The sequence below is a fragment of the Vidua chalybeata genome, chromosome 26 (genome assembly GCF_026979565.1).
Source record: "Vidua chalybeata isolate OUT-0048 chromosome 26, bVidCha1 merged haplotype, whole genome shotgun sequence".
Lineage (NCBI taxonomy): Eukaryota > Metazoa > Chordata > Aves > Passeriformes > Viduidae > Vidua > Vidua chalybeata.
The window spans coordinates 4,612,807-4,631,359 of record NC_071555.1 but is presented as its reverse complement, the minus strand read 5'-3'; the positions used below and the strand labels follow the sequence as shown (position 1 = coordinate 4,631,359).

The 18,553-nt window shown below is 64.6% G+C and overlaps 2 protein-coding genes across 2 annotated transcripts; both read left to right on the top strand.

The window, feature by feature from the left end:
* Positions 1 to 1,213: 1,213 nt before the first annotated feature.
* On the top strand, positions 1,214 to 7,361 carry C1QL1 (complement C1q like 1). The gene is made up of 2 exons (XM_053965185.1): positions 1,214 to 1,923; positions 6,634 to 7,361. The coding sequence occupies exons 1-2, from the start codon at positions 1,363 to 1,365 to the stop codon at positions 6,811 to 6,813; spliced, it is 741 nt and encodes a 246-aa protein (XP_053821160.1). The 5' UTR covers positions 1,214 to 1,362; the 3' UTR covers positions 6,814 to 7,361.
* A 1,276-nt stretch (positions 7,362 to 8,637) lies between these two features.
* KIF18B (kinesin family member 18B) lies at positions 8,638 to 18,158 on the top strand. Its single transcript, XM_053965304.1, is given in 11 exon segments — positions 8,638 to 11,317; positions 11,866 to 11,955; positions 11,958 to 12,242; positions 13,496 to 13,650; positions 14,127 to 14,231; positions 14,491 to 14,601; positions 15,214 to 15,411; positions 15,519 to 15,686; positions 16,048 to 16,166; positions 16,413 to 16,618; positions 17,312 to 18,158. Coding segments are annotated over 11 exon segments (2,358 nt in total). The 5' UTR covers positions 8,638 to 11,031; the 3' UTR covers positions 17,947 to 18,158.
* Positions 18,159 to 18,553: the final 395 nt, after the last annotated feature.

Sequence of the window (18,553 nt, the reverse complement as noted above, 5' to 3'; positions counted from 1 at the left end):
CACCCCAAAATACTCTCCCCCCTCCCCAGCCTTGTAAAGACCCCAGGAATAATTGCCTCCTTAAAGGTAGCTAATTGATTTCTGCTCGCTGATTAAAGGCTCTGTGGGAGCCAGGGGATATGCGGGGGCGATCGATGGCTGTCAAAAGTCCCCTTGGTTCCCCCCTCTTTGGGGGCGGGGGTGGGGCTTGTCCCCCGCGTGTCCCCTGGGGTTTGAGGCCATTCACAGGCGTGAAGGGGATGAGGGGATGCACCCCCAGGGCCTTTTTTAGGGGCAGAGGGGATGATGACCCTTTGGACCTCACAGGTGCCACCGAGGTTGATGCCACCTCGGTGTTGTCACCGAACCGCTGTGGCAGACGGCACTGGGAGCGGCCCCGGGCCGCTCTCTGCTTGTGTGTCCGTGTCGCCCTCCCCCATCCCCGCGTCCTTCGCTCACCCCCGGCGCTGGCGGCGCCTGTCACTTGCCATCGCGTCCTGCTGTCCCCGCCGAGGCTGATGGAGATGGCAGGCGACGGAGCGGGCGCAGCCGCGTGTCCCCATGTCATGAGCCCGCCGGTGCTCAGCCCCCGGGCACGGCTCTTTCGCGTAGCCCGGCCACGCCGGCGGTGGCACCTGCGGGTGCCCCGTTGTCACTGTGGCGTTTGCCACCAGCGGTGACATCCCATCCCACGGACCCACGGTTGACCGCGGTGGGTGCTTGGCCACGTGGATGTCATCTGGGCTGTCCCAAAGTGTGGTCCCGCCGGGGAGGGGAAACTGAGGCAGGGAGTAGCGGTGGGCCCTGGGGACCATCCCCCGTGGGTGGTGTTCTGTGGGGACACAGGTGACGGGTTCCAGGGTTGTCCCCAGCTCCACAGGGACACTCGGAGTGCTCGGGGTCTGGCGTGAGGACAGGGCATGGCTCAGGTGACCACGGGGGGGCCGGGGTCACCGAGGGATCCCGCGCGCTTGGAGGAGGGGGGTCAGTGGAGCAGCCGGGGCCGATCCCCCCTCCCTTCCTCAGTTTCCCTCCCTCAGAGAGGGGGTGGGTCGCGGGTGGGCGAGGCAGGGGCGCTCTCGTGGGCGTGGTTAACACATACGGAGGCGTGCCCTGGATGGACGGGCGGGATCGGGGGCGTGACCAGCGGGGAGCTGGGCGTGTCCCGGCGGAGTGGGCGTGGCCCGTGCGGCGCGGGGCGCACCGGAGCCAGCGGAGCGCAGCGGAGCCGCCGCCGCCGCCGCCAGCCCGAGCCCCCCCGCCGCCGCCGCCCTGCTCCCCCCCGCCGGCACCATTCCCTCCCCCGGGCGCCAGCGCGCCCCGGCCGGGCGGCGGCTCAGCCTGGGCCGGAAAACTTTGCTGGCGGCCGCGGCGGGGGTGGTGATGGTTCTGGTGCTGGTGGTGCTCATCCCGGTGCTGGTGAGCTCCGCCGGTACCGACGGCCGGTACGAGATGCTGGGCACCTGCCGGATGGTCTGCGAGCCCTACGGCCCCGCCGCCCCCCCGCAACCGGCCGAACGCGGCCCCCTCCCGCCGCCCTCCACCCTGGTGCAAGGTCCTCAAGGCAAACCGGGAAGACCGGGGAAACCGGGACCACCGGGGCCTCCCGGAGAACCGGGACCGCCGGGGCCGGTGGGGGCGCGGGGTGAAGCAGGAAGACCGGGACCCCCGGGATTACCGGGACCGGGGGCTACGGGCGCGGTGAGCGCGGCCACCTACAGCACGGTGCCGCGGGTCGCCTTCTACGCCGGCCTCAAGAACCCCCACGAGGGCTACGAGGTCCTCAAGTTCGACGACGTGGTCACCAACCTGGGCAACAGCTACGACGCCGCCTCGGGCAAGTTCACCTGCGCCATCCCCGGCACCTACTTCTTCACCTACCACGTCCTCATGCGCGGCGGCGACGGCACCAGCATGTGGGCCGACCTCTGCAAGAACGGGCAGGTAAGGGCTGCCCAGCCCGGCTCCCTCCGCGGGACCGGGAGCTCTGCTGTCCCCAAGCACGGGAGAGGGGCTATGGGTGCATCCTCGGGGTGCCCTGTCCTTTTCCTGGCCTCAGCGACGCGCCCTCTGGGTGTTCCATCCTTCTCCTGGCCCCAGGAATGCACCCCCAGGCTGCCACATCCTCTTTGTGCTGATGATGGACCGCGGGTGCCTCCCCAGGGGCCCCGTCCTTCTCCCGGCCCCAGCCATGCACTCCTGGGTGCTCCATTCTTCTCCTGGCCCCAGGGATGCACCCCCAGGGTGCCACAACCCTCTCCCAGTGCTGATTACGGGCTCTGGGTGCTTCCCCAGGGGTCCCATCCTTTTCCCAGCCCCAGAGATGCATCCCCAGGGTGTCACATCCTTCTCCCAGTGGCAATGATGGGCTCTGGGTTCATCCCTGGCACGCCACATTCTTCTCCCAGATGCTGACATGCACCCTGGGGTGCTTTATCTTTCTCCCAGTGGTGAAGATGGGCTCTGTGTGCACCCCCAGAATGCCCTGTCCTTTTCCTGTCCTTAGGGATGTACCCGCAGGATGTTCTGTGCCTCTCTCGGTGACAATGATGGGATTTGGGTGCATTTCCAAGGTGCCACATCCTTTTTCCTGGGCACAGAGGTGTAACCCCAGGGTGCCCTGTTCTCACAGTGACATGATGGACTCCGGGTGCACCCCTGAGGGGCTCTGTCCTGCTCCCATTTCTGGAGCTGCATCCCCAGGATGCTCCATCCTTCTCCCAGTGGCAATGACGGGCTCTGGATGTGGCCCCCGGGTGCTCCATCCTGCTCCCCGCCCTGAAGGAGCACCCCTGGGGTGCCCTGTCCCTGTCCTTCTCCCAGGGACAGTGCAATGCTCCGGGTGCACCCCTGGGGTGTCCCATCCTCCTCCTCCCGTTCCCAGACGCTGCCCTGTGTGCCCTGTCCCTCTCCCAATGCTGGGGACAGTCACCATCCACCCTGACGTGTCCCCAGGGGTTCCCTCAGCTCTTTCCTTGGCCACAGAGATGTTCTTTGGGGTGCCTTGTGATGTCTTGTGGTGCCTTGGGGCACCCCCACAGCGTCCCCGGGGTGCCCCCTCCCACGCCCGGCCATGCCATTGTCCCCGCTGAGGTCCCTGCGGGGACAGGGCAGGGCAGGGACAGTGTCCGCGGTGGCCTCGAGGGGGGCAGTGCCTGTCCCGCTTTTCGGAGCTGCATCCCCAGCCCGGAGCCGGCTCCGCTGTGCTGCTGGGTCAGGAGAGACGGCCTGCGTGGGGACACCGCGGGGGACACACGCCCCGAGGTGGCTCCATCCTTCCCCCTCCCCTCTCCCGCATCCCCGCGACCTCATCCCTCTGGAATCCCCAATTCCAGGACTCAGCCTCGCCATCCACACGCTTTTCGGGTGCCCCTTTCCCACGCCACGTCCTCCTCCCGGCCACGACTCGAGGGACAAGATGTTTGTGACCCCCGGGATGCCACCCGAGCTCAGTTCCCCTGGATGCCGCCACAGCCAGCATTCCCGCGGGATCCATCCACTCTGCTCTCGCTTCCCATCGCTTCCTCCGGCATCACAACCCGCCATGCATCCTTGTCCTGAGGATGCAGGACCCCGAATTATCCCAAAACTGAATTATCACCGCAGAAACAGCCGGGGCGTGTGGCAGGAGTGGGAGCCTTGTCGCGGCCACCGCGCCTCACCCTCGGCTCCGAGCCTTTCCGAGCGGGAGCACAGCAGGAGCCGCTCGGCAGCTTTTCTCCATCCAAACAGTTCGAATTTCCTTTTGTTGGGATTATTTTTGTCCTCCCCTGCCCTCCAGCCTTAAATTTTGGGGGATGCCAGCGCCGCTTGGCACTTCTGGCTCTTTCTCCCAGGCAGCATCTGTGTAACTCCGGATTGAGCACCCCAAAAACTCACCTCAAACCTTTTGCCTCCCCTAAAATCTTTGTGGGGACCACCCCAAACCTTTCTGCCCCCACCCCCCCAGCTCTGCCGCGTATCGGCATTCCTGGATGAATTTCCAGAAGCTACAGAGCCCCTTGTCAAGAGGAGCTGCGCTCGGGCGGGCGATGCAACTTAATTAACTGCTTGTTAATTACTAACAAGGCATCGCCGCATCGATATCTATAAAGAAGATCCCCCTCAACGGCCCAAATAATTTTAAAATGGGGTTATTTAGGGGGTTGCTGCCAAAAACCTCCCATCCCTGGCTTGGTGTGGGGTTCCCGGCAGGTAAAGGTCGATCCTGGCATATTCAGAGCGAGTCAGAAGTTGGGGGGCCCCCTCTGGCCCCCAAAAAATCCCCTGGGTGCTGCCGATTTGAGGGGCTGCCCATCACCGTTGGGTCGGGGCTGGAGTTAATGAGAGCCAGGGGAGCTGCTGCTGCTGGTTAATTAGCATTAATTATTATTTGTATTAGCCTGTAGCTGAGGTGAGGGCAGTGGGAGGTGGACGGACAGACAGACAGACGCACAAGACTGGTACTGGGTGGTTTTGGGGTCACCACGCTGTAGAAGGGCCATCCATAGCTCAGGGAGGGTCACAGCCCCAGGTGACTGTTGGGGACAGTCCCCAAGGGTACACAAGGACATCCTGGGGGCTCCCACTGCCCTGTCTGGGGGTCGGGGGGGCATCTGCTGATGCACCCAAGGACTCTGGGGGGCACCTGCTGCTCTGCCCAGGGGGGGTCTGAGGGGGGGCACCCACGCTGTGCCCAGGGGTGCTGGGAGGGCACCCAGAGCTGTGCCCGAGGATCCTGAGGAGCGCCTGCTGCTGCGTCTGGGGTCTCGAGAGGCAGCTGCTGCCACGCCTCGGGGGTGCTGGGCCATGGTGGCACGTGGGGCACGTGTTGTCCCCGAGGCCCCAAGTGTCACTGCACATGGCAGCACCCCACTTGTCCCCTGTCCACCTGAAAGCTCCTAGGTGCAGCCACCTTGGGGACCACTCCAGAGTGTCCCCAGCACCGGGGACACCCCCAGCATTGTCACTGGGGGCAGGGAGAGCAGCTGCAGCAGAGTCCAGGCTGAGGCCATGCCACTCCCATGGCTCCCAACTCCCGGCTGTGCCATGGGGAAACTGAGGCACAGAACAGGACAAGGTGGTGAGGCTATCGTGGGGGGCCGTGGTGGCAGCCTCCCTCCTGCTCCACTGCGGGGCCTGGAGCGGCTCAGCCCGGGCCCAGCGCTGCCATTTATCTTCCCTGGTTAGCGAGGGCTGGCGGGCGCGCGGTGATGAGGCGGCTCCCTAACGAGGGAAGACGGATGGCACCGGGCAGCTCCAGCTGTGGCGGGGGGGACGATGGTGGGAGCCCGGCGCCAAATGGCTTTTCCTGGCTCTCCTTCCTCACGGCTTCTTCCTCACTCCTGTTCCTCAGCAGGACTGCCCAGGAGAGGCAGCGTCCCCTGGAGATTGGGGCGCTGTGACTGACTGGGATTCAGGGTTCCCTACCGGGAATGGGGACCCTTGCGGTGGCAGGGTAGACATAAGGGTGACTTTTAACAGGGTGAGTGTTGCTGGTGGCATGAGGGACACGGCTGCGTGGGCAAGTCCTATGGGATCACCAGCCTGGCCGTCGGTAGGTTCCAGAATTAACAGCGTCCGACCCCAGCACCGCAGGCTGCCGGTGGGCTCGGGGAGGTGCAGCTGGGGAGGAGTGGTCCCCTGGGGACCACTGTCCTGGGGGCAAAGGACAGGACTGCACGGGGACAGCCGTCCTTCTCCCAGCGCTCCGGGACACCGCAGCCGCTCGCCGGTGCCTGCCCGCCCCGCGCGAGCCAATTAAAAGCCGATTCTCGTCGGTCGTAATTAGCGGCACCTTCTCCCGGCGCAGCGCTTCTGCATTTCACTTGGGATTTCACCAGCCGCCTTGTCACTGTCACCCAGCGCCGCGATCTCCCCGCGAGGCGCCGGCAGAGATTCGATTACCCAAAGAATTCTGCAGCGGCAGCGGGCTCCAGCCACGGAACCGCTTCTCCCGGAGCGGTGACGGCTCCTCTGGCTCTGCCGGCACCCAGGAAACCTTTATGGGGGGAGCATCCTGCCCCGCAGTGGGTGCGGGTCCGTGTGACGGGGGATGTGAGTTCGGCCCTCGCCACACACTCACGGTCCCTGTGCAGCTCCCGGGAAGCGCTGCGGGGTGTGCTGGGTTCAGTGGTTTGGTTTGGGACTGGGCTGGGAGATGGGGTCCCGCGTCCCAGGCATGGTCCTGCATCCAAACCCAGAGCTGGGGTCCTGTGTCTGAGCTGGGGTCCTGCATCCAGATCCAGATCAGGGTCCTGTGGGAGAGCCGTAGTGGAGCTGTGGTCCCATGTGTGACCCACGGTGCTGTATCCGAACCTGGGTTTGGGGTTCCGTGTCAGAGCTGTGGTCCTGTATCAGAGTGGGGTCCTGTGTCTGGGCTGTAGAACTGCACCTGAACCCAGAGCCGCAGTCACATGCCTGTGCCACGGTCCTCCATCAAAGCCAGAGCCGCGGCCCCGTGTCTGTGCCCGCCGGGTCAGGGAGGGGCTCTGGGCGGTGCTCGGCGGAGCCGCCTCCACCCGGGAGCCGCTCATCCACGGCGGGGGATCCAGGGCATCCCACGCTACTCCGGGGCGGGTGGATCTGATGTGTGTGAGGCGGGACCCGGCGCGTCCCGTGGGATCCGCGGGCCGAGGCGTGCCCTGAGCCGGTCCCGCGCTGTCCCCTGGGCAGGTCCGGGCCAGCGCCATCGCGCAGGACGCCGACCAGAACTACGACTACGCCAGCAACAGCGTCATCCTGCACCTGGACGCGGGGGACGAGGTCTTCATCAAGCTGGACGGGGGCAAAGCCCACGGCGGCAACAACAACAAGTACAGCACCTTCTCCGGCTTCATCATCTACTCGGACTGAGCCCGGAGCCGCGGCAGCGCCCCCGGCACCCTCCGCATCCGCCCAGTCCCACGGCACCGCCCCGGCATCCCCGCAGTGACCCCCCAGCCCCACGGCAACCCTGGGCCGAGGTTCTGTTCCCTGCTGCCCCCCCAGCTCCCCTCGGTCCTGCCCAGCCCCGCGGCACCCCCTGCCGCGGTCCGGCCCACCGATCCCCCCCTCCCCGCGCTCCCGGCTGCCTTCGGTGCCCCGACCCCCCCTTTTCCCGTCAGCTCACACGAAGGCTGCCAATCGAGGGCTTGGCGCTGCAGAGGGTTGGGGGTGGCAAGAGGCTGGGGGTGCCCCCCGCGCTGCCCCACGGCACCCCCATCCCCGGCTGTCCCCCCCCTTGTCCCGCCCCTGCTCTGTGCCCGCCCTGGGGCAATGCCGGGGGTGTCGGGAGGCTCCGGCTGTACAGACGCGCGGTGTCCGCACGGCCCCGGGCCGGGGGGCTGTGCTGGGGCGGGGGGAGCCGCCGTCCTGCCCCCCCCGCCGGGGTAACAACATGGTAAAGCAGAGCTGTGATCTCTCCCCGTCTGCTGTGTGTGTCCCCAGTGTCCCCACCCTGGGGACAGGGTCTTCCTGCCATCACCACCTCCCACCCCGACGCCGCTTGCTTTATCAAATCAGCCCAGCCATGAGAATCAGCCCTGTCCCTCCACCGCCTTCAGCGGGGCCACTTGGGGTGCCACCCTTACCACGGCCCTGTCCCCAGAGCCCAGGTGGCCCATGAGGGGGTGTCCCCCTGAGAAACACAGCATTGCCGCTGCTCGGGGAGGGACACGGTCGGGCCACACAGAGCCACTGGGACCCTCGGGTACACGCGCCCGTCACCGCAGCCTCGGCACGGGCACGACGTGGTCCAATTCGAGGTGACAGCGGATGCCCGGGGCCAGCGGCCGCCTCCGGAGTGGCTGTGGTGGGATCGGAAATGGGAGCCCTGGGGACACGGAGTGGCCTTGTGGACAGGACGGGGCTGGGTGTCCTCCTGCCCGTACGTATGTGTCCCCAAGAATGAGTGTTCATGTCCCCAGGTGTGTGTGTGTCCCCAGGGGTGTGTCTGTGTCCCGGGGCTGTGTGTCCCTCAGGTGTGTGTGCGTGTCTGTGTCACGGGGGTGGGTGTGTCTGCCCCCAGGTGAGTGTGTGTGTGCCAGGTGTGTGTGTTTGTTCCAGCTGTGTGTGTTCCAGGTGTACTCCCTCCCCCGGCTCTGTGTGTCTCAGGCCCCGGCGGGTCCCGGCGCTGTTCCCCAGCACCGATCCCGGCTGGACGAGGCGGCGGGGCCGGGCTGGATCGCAGCCCCGAGCAGAAGGTCCCCGAGAACGGTGCGGCAGGAGCGCTGCCCAGGGACCCTCCTGGACCATCCGGAACCCCCCGGGACCTCCCAAGCCCCCCAGGGACCCCCGGGACCTCCCAAGCCCCGCAGGGACCCCCGGGACCTCCCAAGCCCCGCAGGGACCCCCGGGACCTCCCAAGCCCCCAGGGACCCCCGGGACCTTCCAGGCTCCGCCGCCCGCCGGGCTCTGAGCTGCTGCTGCTGACTGCCGGCAGGGGGCGCAGGCGGCGACGTGACTGCAGCTCCCATGGCGCATCGCGCGGGGCTCAGGACTACAACCCCCATGAGGCATCACGCGGCACGCAGCCAATGGGAGTCGGAAAGCGAGGCGGAGCCAATCAGGGAGCAGGGCGGGGTTTCGTGGGCTATTTAAAGGCGGCGCGGGGGCAGGAGCCCGCCTAGAGCGGAGGGGCCGGGGCCGGGGCCGGGGCCGGGGCCGGGGCCGGGGCCGGGGCCGGGGCCGGGGCCGGGGCCGGGGCCGGATGCAGTACCCTCTGCGAGGGGTTTTGGGACCCCAGAAGAGGTGCAGGCACAGTGAGGAGGCCGTGGCTTAAGAGGGCGTCAGGTCGTGAGGGGCTGAGCGGGCACTGAGGGGACGGTGTTACCACTATGGCGTAAATAGGTATAGGAGCGGTTTGGAGCCGAGGCGCCTCTCCCTGCGGATCGCCCTGGATCCCCTTCCCGAGGAGGCTCCGTGAGCACCGTCAGCATTCCCGAGGGAGCGGCTCCTTGCGCGGGTTTGTGGCCGGCGGCGCGGCCCGGCCGCACACCACGGGCAGCCTGGGAGCTGCACAGGAGATCTGCCCTGCAGGTGCCTCGGAAAGGAACCACCGCGCACTGAACACAGCGCCCAGCGCACGGTACAGCCCAGGACTGGCAACATTTCCCACCGAATCCTTCAAAATGCTTAAAGGACTCTGGGCTCGCTCTGTCCCCGCCCAGCCCGGCTCAGAGCCTGCTCGCCCGGACCCGCTGCAGGTGCAGGTGCAGGCGCAGCTCTGCACTCGATCCACTGCAGTAACTGCACCAAAATGCTGCACAACGGAGAGGCTCAAACCCACTCGTAGAACTGGTGTGCAACCTGCTCAAGAAGTTTTAACACACTCCCTTTGTTTCCTCCCTGCTGCAAGGATCCCAGGTGAACTCATCCAGCACCAGCAGTTGGATGTTTGGAGAAGGAAGGCGGGCTGGGGTCCCACATGGGTCAGCAATTGCTCGGGAAACTTTCTAGCCATCCATCCCAGAGCCCCTCTGGCAGTCACGTTCTTACTCCTCCAGACTGGCACTGCTGGGATTGAAGGCCCCTCATAGCAGCAGCTCCAGAGATTGCTCAACAGGAATTCCTCCCTTGATTTTAACGGGGCATTCCTGCTAATATACTCAAAGGAAAAGTTTCAAGGGGTTTAACACTGCCCTGATACACATCATTATTGCAGGTACCAAACAACAAAATTAAGGTCAACAGAGTTGCCATAGGCCAGAAAGGATTATCAATATAAAATCACAAAAAAGGTTTGATCATTCCCTACCTATTGACATACTGGGTCAGTCACCTGGTGCTGGCAGTTGGATGTTTGGAGAAGGAAGGTGACCTGAGGTCCCATCTGGGTCAGAAACTGTTCAGGAAACTTCCTGTCATCCATCCTGGAGCTGCTCTGGCAGTTGCACTCCCACCCCAGACCGGCCCTGGTGGGGCCAAGGCCATCAGCAGAGGGGACCTGTTGGCTCCCCCACACCCCATCCCACATTTGCTCCTGATTTCCTCTCCAGCTCAGTCCCAGGCTCTGCTTCCTTTAAGGAATTTTATCGAGCTGCAGCAGCTCAATAACAGCTTGAGATGGAGCCTCTGGGGAGGGACCCCAACAAAGGATCTCCCAGGTTTCCATCCCCTCCCAGTCTGTGCACCTGGCAGTGGGGTCTTCCTGCTGAGCCATCCTCTCCTGCTGTGTCCGAGTGTCCGGTTACCTGCCTGGCACTGCAGGGCCCTGGGCCCTTTGGGTCAGTGCCAGGTGCTGGCCATTTGCTGGAGGCTTTGGCCATTTTCCCCACAGAGCTCACCCTGCAGTTCCCAGGGCAGCTGCCCCACAAGCTTTCTCACTAAATGTGGTCCTTAACACGAGGGACCCTCATTACACACCCCAGACTGTGACAGAGCAACATCCCCAGACACCCTAATCCACAGCTGCACCTTCCTTCATCCCCTTCAAAAATCCACACACGGTCCCTCAGGACGTCCTCATCCCTGAGCTGGAGGGACACAGCTGCGAGGGGTGGGCTGCTGTGGGGGTGAGGGGCTGGCTGGCCGGATGCAGCCACAGGGCTGTGGGCAGTGGCCCCTGTCCTGGGGAAGGCCGGTGGCCAGGGTGTCCCTGAGGGCTCTGGGTGGCACTGGGGCTCTGCAGTCCCTTCCTCACTGACACGGACAGTGGCTGGAGCCCGCCCTCAGCGTGTCCACAAGGGTGACACGAAGCTGTGGTGCAGGTGACATCCAGGGGGACCTGGACAAGCTCGAGAAGTGGGACCAGAACACGATGAAGTTCAATAAAGCCAAGGAAGGGGCTGCACCAGGGAAAGCCAAGGGAAGGGGCTGCACCTGCGCAGGGACCAGCACAGAGTGGGAGAAGAGCCGAGAGCTGCCCTGCAGAGAAGGACTTGGGGGTTCCGGTGGAGGAAGAGCTGCACCCGAGCCAACAGCGAGCACTGGCAGCACCAAACGCCAAACGCATCCTCGGCTGCAGCAAAGGAGGAGTGGCCAGAGGAGGGTGAGAGAGGGGATGCTGCCCCTCCGCTCTGCGGAGCTGTAACGAGATCACCTCTTAGGGTCCCGTCCAGCATAAATCCGTCAGTGAGCCGTGGTTCCACGGTAATGAATCCTTGGGGATTCCGTTGGTGCCAGCACAGCTCCATGGCTACCAGCGGCACGAGTGACAACGTTCCAGGGCTGAGGGGCACCGGTGGAACCCTGAGCGCGAGTGACAACGGCCGGGCTGTCTGTCCCTCCCGGCGCGTCCCGGCCGCGCTGGCAGCGCTCGGCCGCGCTCCGGTCGCTGCTCCGCTCTCAGCGGGGCGCTGCAGGCGGAAGCGATTGCGAAGGCCGTTCCCGGTGACCGAGGCTGTGCCTCGTCCCTTGCACGGCAATGCCGACCCCACGCGTGGGTGCTGCCGTCCCCGCGGGGGACGCGGTCGCTGGGGCGGGCGCGGGAGGGGCCGGAGAGGCGGAACAGGGACACGGGGACCTGCAGGGGAGGGAGGCCGGGCTGTGGGAGGGGGCTCTGAGTGAACCAAAGCAGTGATAGGGTCGTGAGAGAGGCTGTGGGGGCCAAAAAGGGGGGAGGCTGAGTGGGCTGGAAGGGGAATGTTGGGAGCCTTGGGGAGGCTGTGAGAGGGAGCTGCATCTCAAAGGGATTTAGGGTCTTTGGGGAGGATCCAGGGGAGCAGTAGGAGCATGAAGCAGTTTGTAGGGTTGTTTGAGATCCAAAGAGACCCGAAGAGGGGCCAGGGTTTTGGGAGAGGCTGTGGGAGCCTGAAGGGGGTTCAGGCTCATGGGGAGCTCCAAAGGGACACTGGGCAGGATTGGCACAAGGAGGGGGTGGGCGCAGACCCCGGGGAGGGGGGAAGGCTCTGAGACCTCGCCCAACCTGGGGATCTCTCTCCCCCACTGCACCTCCAGCTGAACCTATCCCCCACCCCAAACCCCCAGACCACATGAGGACCCAGATGATTGGATCGGGAGCCGTGTCCCCGAGCAGCCCGATGCCCCAGGCCCAGGTGCCAGTTGGGGGGCAGAGCCCCCACCCCAGGAGGGCTCCGTGGCCGTGGTGCTGCGTGTGAGGCCGCCCAGCCCCCGGGAGCGAGCTGCACCCGCTGTCCTGCACGTCCTGAACCAGCACGCGGTGCTGCTCAGCTCCGAGGAGCCCGGCGGCACCACGCCGCTCGCCTGCTGCCACAGGCGCCCCCTCAAGAACCTCGAATTTGAGTTCGACCACGTTTTCGACGAGAGGGCCACGCAGGAAGAGGTGTTCCAGCACACCACGCTCCCTCTGCTGGACACCCTCCTCGCTGGCTACAACTGCTCCAGTAAGTCCTGGCACACACCCTGATCCGTGCAGGAGCTCCTGGCCCATCCGCTCCCAGGCTGGGTGGGCTCAGCAGAGCCCTGAATTTAATTTGAATGCCCCCATGCATCTTTGGGAATGAGGTGACACAACAGCAACCCAAAACCACACACCGTGTTGGTTCCAGCAGTGCTGGGCACTGGGAGATGAGGTGCAGAGGATGGATGTAGGCGGTGGGGTAGACGTGAGGCTGGGCAGGAGCTGTCCAGGCATCTTGACGAACAAGGATTACTTGCTCTTCTCTGTCCTGGGTCAGGAATAGCGGGAAGACCTGTGGTGGATGCATGGAGAAAGAGCCCCTTGGCTTTGCCATCCCTTTCCAGGCTGAATGGCTCCATAGAGCCAGGTCTGACAGGTCCTGGACAGTTCTCTCAGCCCCTCAGTGCTGCTGCTGCAGCCCCCGAGCCGTTCCCAGCTGTTGGCAGCCGTTGCATGTCACAGGAGCATTCCTGGGAGGAGCCCAGCACTGCCCAGGCTCACCCTGCACCAGGTGCTCAGACCAGGGGACGCTGTTCCAGCTCTCTCTGGTTCCTGAGAGCCACTGAAGTGCTGCCCCTGTCCCCAGGCCCCAGCACTGAGTGCTGCCCTCGGGAGGAGGGCTGAGGCTCCAGATCAGTGCGTCCTACCCTGATGGGGAGGCTTCAAAGGAGGTGCTGGAAGATGGGGATAAAAGAGAGGAAGTAGAAATGTCTCATGGGGAGAGAGTCAGAGGTGACCTGGGCATGGGAGCAGCACTCATTTGGAGACTCCTTCTGTCCCTGCTGCATTAGAGAGGCTGAAACCAGGTAGAAAAATTGCCCTGAGGAGCAGTAGGGAAAGTTTTACCTCGTGTCTTATCTGTGTGGGAATCTCCTCTCCTCTCCTCTCCTCTCCTCTCCTCTCCTCTCCTCTCCTCTCCTCTCCTCTCCTCTCCTCTCCTCTCCTCTCCTCTCCTCTCCTCTCCTCTCCTCTCCTCTCCTCTCCTCTCCTCTCCTCTCCTCTCCTCTCCTCTCCTCTCCTCTCCTCTCCTCTCCTCTCCTCTCCTCTCCTCTCCTCTCCTCTCCTCTCCTCTCCTCTCCTCTCTCCTCTCCTCTCCTCTCCTCTCCTCTCCTCTCCTCTCCTCTCCTCTCCTCTCCTCTCCTCTCCTCTCCTCTCCTCTCCTCCCAGGACCCAACCTTCTGCTGCACCAGGTGAGTACTGATAGATCATTTCACCACCCACCCCTTCTCCTTCCAGTGTTTGCCTACGGTGCTTCGGGAGTCGGGAAAACCCACACCATGATGGGCTCCAAGACCACCCCTGGCATCGTGCACCTGGCCACGGTGGAGCTGTACAAGAGGCTCGAGGCCATGAAGGACAAGGGCTGTGAGGTCCTGGTCTCCTACCAGCAGGTTTGCTGTGGCCCAGCGTGTCCCCTCCTGCCTCAGGGTCCCCAGGGAAGAGATTTGGGGTTGATCTAGAGCCTGTAGTGCCACACTCATGGTACCTGCAGGGTCCCCTGTTGTGCCTGGGGTTGGCAGGGCAGCGTGACTGGGAGCAGGATCACACCTGGTGGAGTGAACTGCTGCTGCTGCTTTCTGCCAGCTGGAGCTGGGGGCTTTTCTCTCTCTTGCTGTGCTCCACAGAGCAGTGAGGGCTTCCTGGCTGGAAGGGCTGGACAGGGGCAGGGTTAGGGGAACTGTCCAGCAAGGCTCTGGGAGCTGGCCCTGCCTTCTGAGCCCCATCAGCTGTTCCCGGTGGAATGAGGTCCCAGAAGTGGGGTCAGGGGAACCCTCGGCTGTGCCAGATCCTGCAGGGGGACCCAGCTCTTCTCCCAGCTCCCTCCCAGAGAATCAAACCTCAGCCTGACCTCGTTTTCCTGCTCCAGGTGTACAAAGAACGCGTCTATGACCTGCTGGAGCCCCAGGGCCCGCTGAATGTCTGGGAGCAGCCTGGGAGAGGACCCGTGGCACAGGGTCTCTCCTTCCACCAGGTCTGGGCACAAGGAAGGCACAGGGGCTGGGACAGACTCATCTGCACCAGTGCTGAGAGAGGCTGGGAGTCCTGGGGACACGGGGTGTGGAGGTCCCAGGTGCCTCCTGGCTCCTGGCTGGCAGCAGACGTGGCCTCAAGCTGCCAGGGGCCCACAGAGCTGCCGGGTGCCTCGGCCCCACTGCCCAGGGCTGCTCGGCCTCGGGGTGCCCGGCTGCCGTGCCCAGGTGCTGATGCGGGCCCTGCCCGTTCTCCCCCAGCCCACGTCAGCAGAGCAGCTCCTGGACATGTTGGCCAAAGGCAATAAAAACCGAGCACAGTGTCCCACCAAGGCCAACGCCTCCTCCTCCCGCTCCCACGCCATCTTCCAGGTGAGGGCTGCTGGCTCTGGGATCGCCCCCACTGCTGCTGCAAACGGGGCTGAAAACACACCTGCACACCTGTGCCAGGACCAGCATGCCAGGGCTGTCCCACTCAGCACTGAGCTGGGAATGTTGCTCCCCAGGGGCTCTGTTCATGTGCTCTCTGCTTTCTGGGTGCAAAGCTGCCAGTGGATTTCAGTTCCAGCCAGGCCCTTGCCCGAATTCTCAGGGCTGTCACGGCTGCCTGGGCAGACGGAGGCTCTGGCTGTCACTTCAGCCTGAGCCTGGTGCCTCGCCCCTTGCTGCTTGCAGGGGAGCAGCCCAGGTGTCTGCATGCTTTTCCAGTCCCTCTGGGGACCTGCCCAGCCATACCCCTCTCTATCATCGAGCGTGGGAGATGCTGATTGTTCCCATAGCTGTCCCTTCCTGCCAGATCACTTCCCTGGCTCTGCTCCTTGTGTCATCACCAGGTGTTTGGCTCACCCTCCCAACATGCCAGGTTCCTCTCCTCCGCCTGCCTCATCTCCCCACAGCGTTCCCTGTCTCTTGCCCTGAAAGCACAGAGCCCTGTCCCCCAGAGCACCTGTGCGGGGCCAGTCTCAGCCCCCTGTGTCCTCACAGATCCAGGTGAAGCAGTGGGACACCACTGGCGGCCTCCCCAGGGACCCACGTGTGGCCAAGCTGAGCTTCATCGACCTGGCGGGCTCGGAGCGAGCCTGGGACACCTCGGACAGGGGAGAGGGGCTGTGGGAGGGCACCAGCATCAACCGCTCGCTGCTGGCCCTCAAAAGCGTCGTCCGTGCCCTGGCGGGAGCCAAGGTGAGTCCCGGGCCCGGCTGGACTCGGCTCTCTGGGACAGCTCTGGGAAGGTGTCCCCAGGGCCCGGAGCTAAGCGGAGCCTCGGTGTCTCGGGACATGGCGAGCAGAGCCACGTGCCGTTCCGGGACAGCAAACTGACGCTGCTGCTGAAGGACTCGCTGGGCGGCAGCTGCCGCAGCACCGTGATCGCGGCCGTGAGCCCCGCGGCGCCCGCCGGCCCCGACACCTACAGCACGCTCCGCTTCGCCAGCCTGGCCAGGCGCATCCTGCTGCCGGTGAGCAGCGGGCGGGTCCTGCCGGGACTCGGGAGCTGCTGGCTGGGGGCAGGAGGGTGCGTGGTGGGGTGCATTGGTGGGGTAAGCCGTATCCCGTGGGAATCTCCCAGCCCGAGGGTGCCGCTGGGGGCAGGAGCTGCCGATGGAGCTTCAGCAGCGTGTGCCTGCTCTGCTGCTAAAGCTGCTCAGCCCAGATCCCGCAGGGCTTTTGCCCATGGCAGCAGGTCTCTGGGCACAGATCGTGTCCCCTGCGGCCACCCGGGGGGCCTGGAGCCTGGAGGAGGCCGAGGACCAGCTCTGCTCCAGCCCCGGAGATGGGTCCGTGCTGCCCCATCGTGTTTCAACCACTGCCTCGTCCCAGTCCCTGCAGGGCACCGGGATGTCTCCCTGCAGCTCCAGAGCAGCCTCCCCGCTCAATCTGCAGTTCCAGGCGAGGACACCAAGTCCCCTTCTTCAGGACCTGCAGGACCAGGAACAGAAGTGAGTGTCCTTCTGTCCTCCCCATGTCGCGCTGCCTCTTCTCAGCCTGGGCAGACTGAGTTGTCCATGGTCTGGATGGATGTGGGACCAGGGCTGGGCTGGGCTTGGAGATGCTGGCCTGTCCCTGGGTCCCTTGTCACAGGTGCACACACACCTCGCAGCTCAGGCTCTCCAGGAAGGGACTTACAGCTTGGGAATGTCCCATGTTCCAAGTTTGACTCTCTAACCCCAAAACTCTACTCACAGCCTCAGCCCTGATGAAATTACTACGAAGACAAAGGAAGTGAAGGTCCTGGCACTGGAGGTTTCCACAGGGCTGGAGGAGTCCACAGGGCTGGAGGATTCCACAAGGCTGGAGGAGTCCATAGGGCTGGAGGAAGCTGCACCTCCCTGTAGCCCCGCAGAGCCCAGTGAGGCTGCCCCAGCCCCAGGAATGAAGCTGAGCTGTGCCGGTGAGGATTTCGGATGGGGACAGTGGGGATTGTCCCCTCTTCTGTGTCTCGATGGGGGCTGGAGGAGCCTGCGGTGGGACACAGCTCCCGGCTGCGGTGGCCACGGGGCAGAGGGACGGGCGTGTCCCCACGTGCCACCAAGCGGGTCGTGCCCGGCGTGGCTCCGGCCTCGCAGAGCGATCCGAGCTCGGCAGCACCTCGGGTAGGAGCCGGGAGCAGCCCTGGGGGGAGCTCAGCTCGTGTGTGCGAGGCAGGTCCCACGGGAGGGATGTCCCTGGCCCAGGAGCCCAAAGCATCAGCTCTGAGCCGCGTTTCTCCCGTCTCCGTTACTCCTCCCTGGTTCCCTTGCCCAAGCCAGCCGGGATGGAGCCCCAGCCGGCTCTGAGCAGGGCTGAGCTCTTCCTTCTTATCCTCCGTGCCACGGCGCGATCCTGGCAGCGGAGCTGTGGTTCCGCAGACCCCGTTTGCCGGGGACAGCGCAGGCATTGCCCCGGGGCGCAGGCTGTGGCGCCTGTGCCGGTTCTTTTCCTCGGGCTGGACGCGCTTCGATGGAACAGCCGCTGGCAAAGAGCTGCTGCGGGGCTGGGAGGGCAGGTCTGCACTGAGCTGGGGGCACGGGGGGTGCCCCGGGGGTTGGGAGTGCTCCCGACCTGCAGACAGGGAGGTGACTCTGTTTCCTCTCTGCTCTTTTAGCCGAGGCTCCTGTCACCATGCCAGATCTCCCTGTGCCCAGCACCGACCCGGAATGCTCCCAGGAGCTCTCCCCGTGCTCCAGTCCCAGGCCGATGTCTCCGGGGCCGGTTAAGAGGATGCTCGAGTCGAGCAGCGATTCCCAATCAGAAAATTCCCGCGGCTCCGGAACACGGAGGAAGCGCCAGCGGAGTCGTGGGAAGGCAGCAGAGACTCCGCGGGCAGCGCAGAGCCCCGCGCAGAGCTCCCCTGTGTCCCCGGAGCCCCGCTGTATCAGTCGCCAGCCCTCCCCGCCGGCGGGCACCCAAAGCCCTGGCACCCCGGCACCAGCGCCTGCACGGACCCCCAGCCCCCTGCCCGGGCCGGCTCCAGGGCTGCTTCCCCCGAGCGCTGAGCAGCAGCAGCCAGAGCTCCGGGCAGCCCTCCCGCGTCCATCCCCCAGCACCTCTCCCAGTGTCCAAACTCCAAACGCCTCCAGTTCCTCTCTGCCTCGCTCTTCCTGCAGCTCCGCGAGCATCCCCTCCTGCCCCGCCGTGCCCTCCTGGCCGTGGTTCCAGCTGCGTCCCGGCGTTTGTGCCCCCTCTGTTGGCTCAGTCCTCTACGTGTGTTTGCAGGTTATGAGTGGCTTTAGGAAATAAGTTACTGTGTTTTTAATAATTTGTTCTGTCCCAAATCCAAGGGCCAACACGTGGCTGTTCTCTCCTGCCCCCCTCTCGTGTGGGGAGCCTGGAAAAGGCTCTTGCTCTGGGGTCGGGCTCCATCCATCTTCTCCGCCATCCCAGGGCCTGTGGGTGCCTCTGATGTGGGAGGCCTGGGCCCTCTGCTGAGTGTCCCAGAGTGCAGGTGAGGGCTGTGGGGGACACATGGCCATGACAACATCAATGACAACAGTCAGGTGAGCTGTCCCATGGTGTCACTGTCATTGCAGTGGGATCATGGCCCTGCCACTGCACATTCACATTTCTAGTTCTTGTTTGTTCCCCATGCTGTGCCTCTTTGTGTCCAGGCACTTCAGAGAGCGGATCGAGAAACCGTGTGGGGTGGGAGAGGTTTCACCACAGCCACACACAGCACTGATGGCGTTTGCCCTGTGATTCTCATCTCAAGCCAAGGAACATCAAGCTCCATGGGCTGGCCCGGTCTCCTCCCCAGGAGGAAGCAATGGCACAAACATTGCCCCTTTGGAACCCACCCCCCCAAGCCTTTCCATTTAAAACCCCTCTCATTAGATTGGCCAGTCCACGG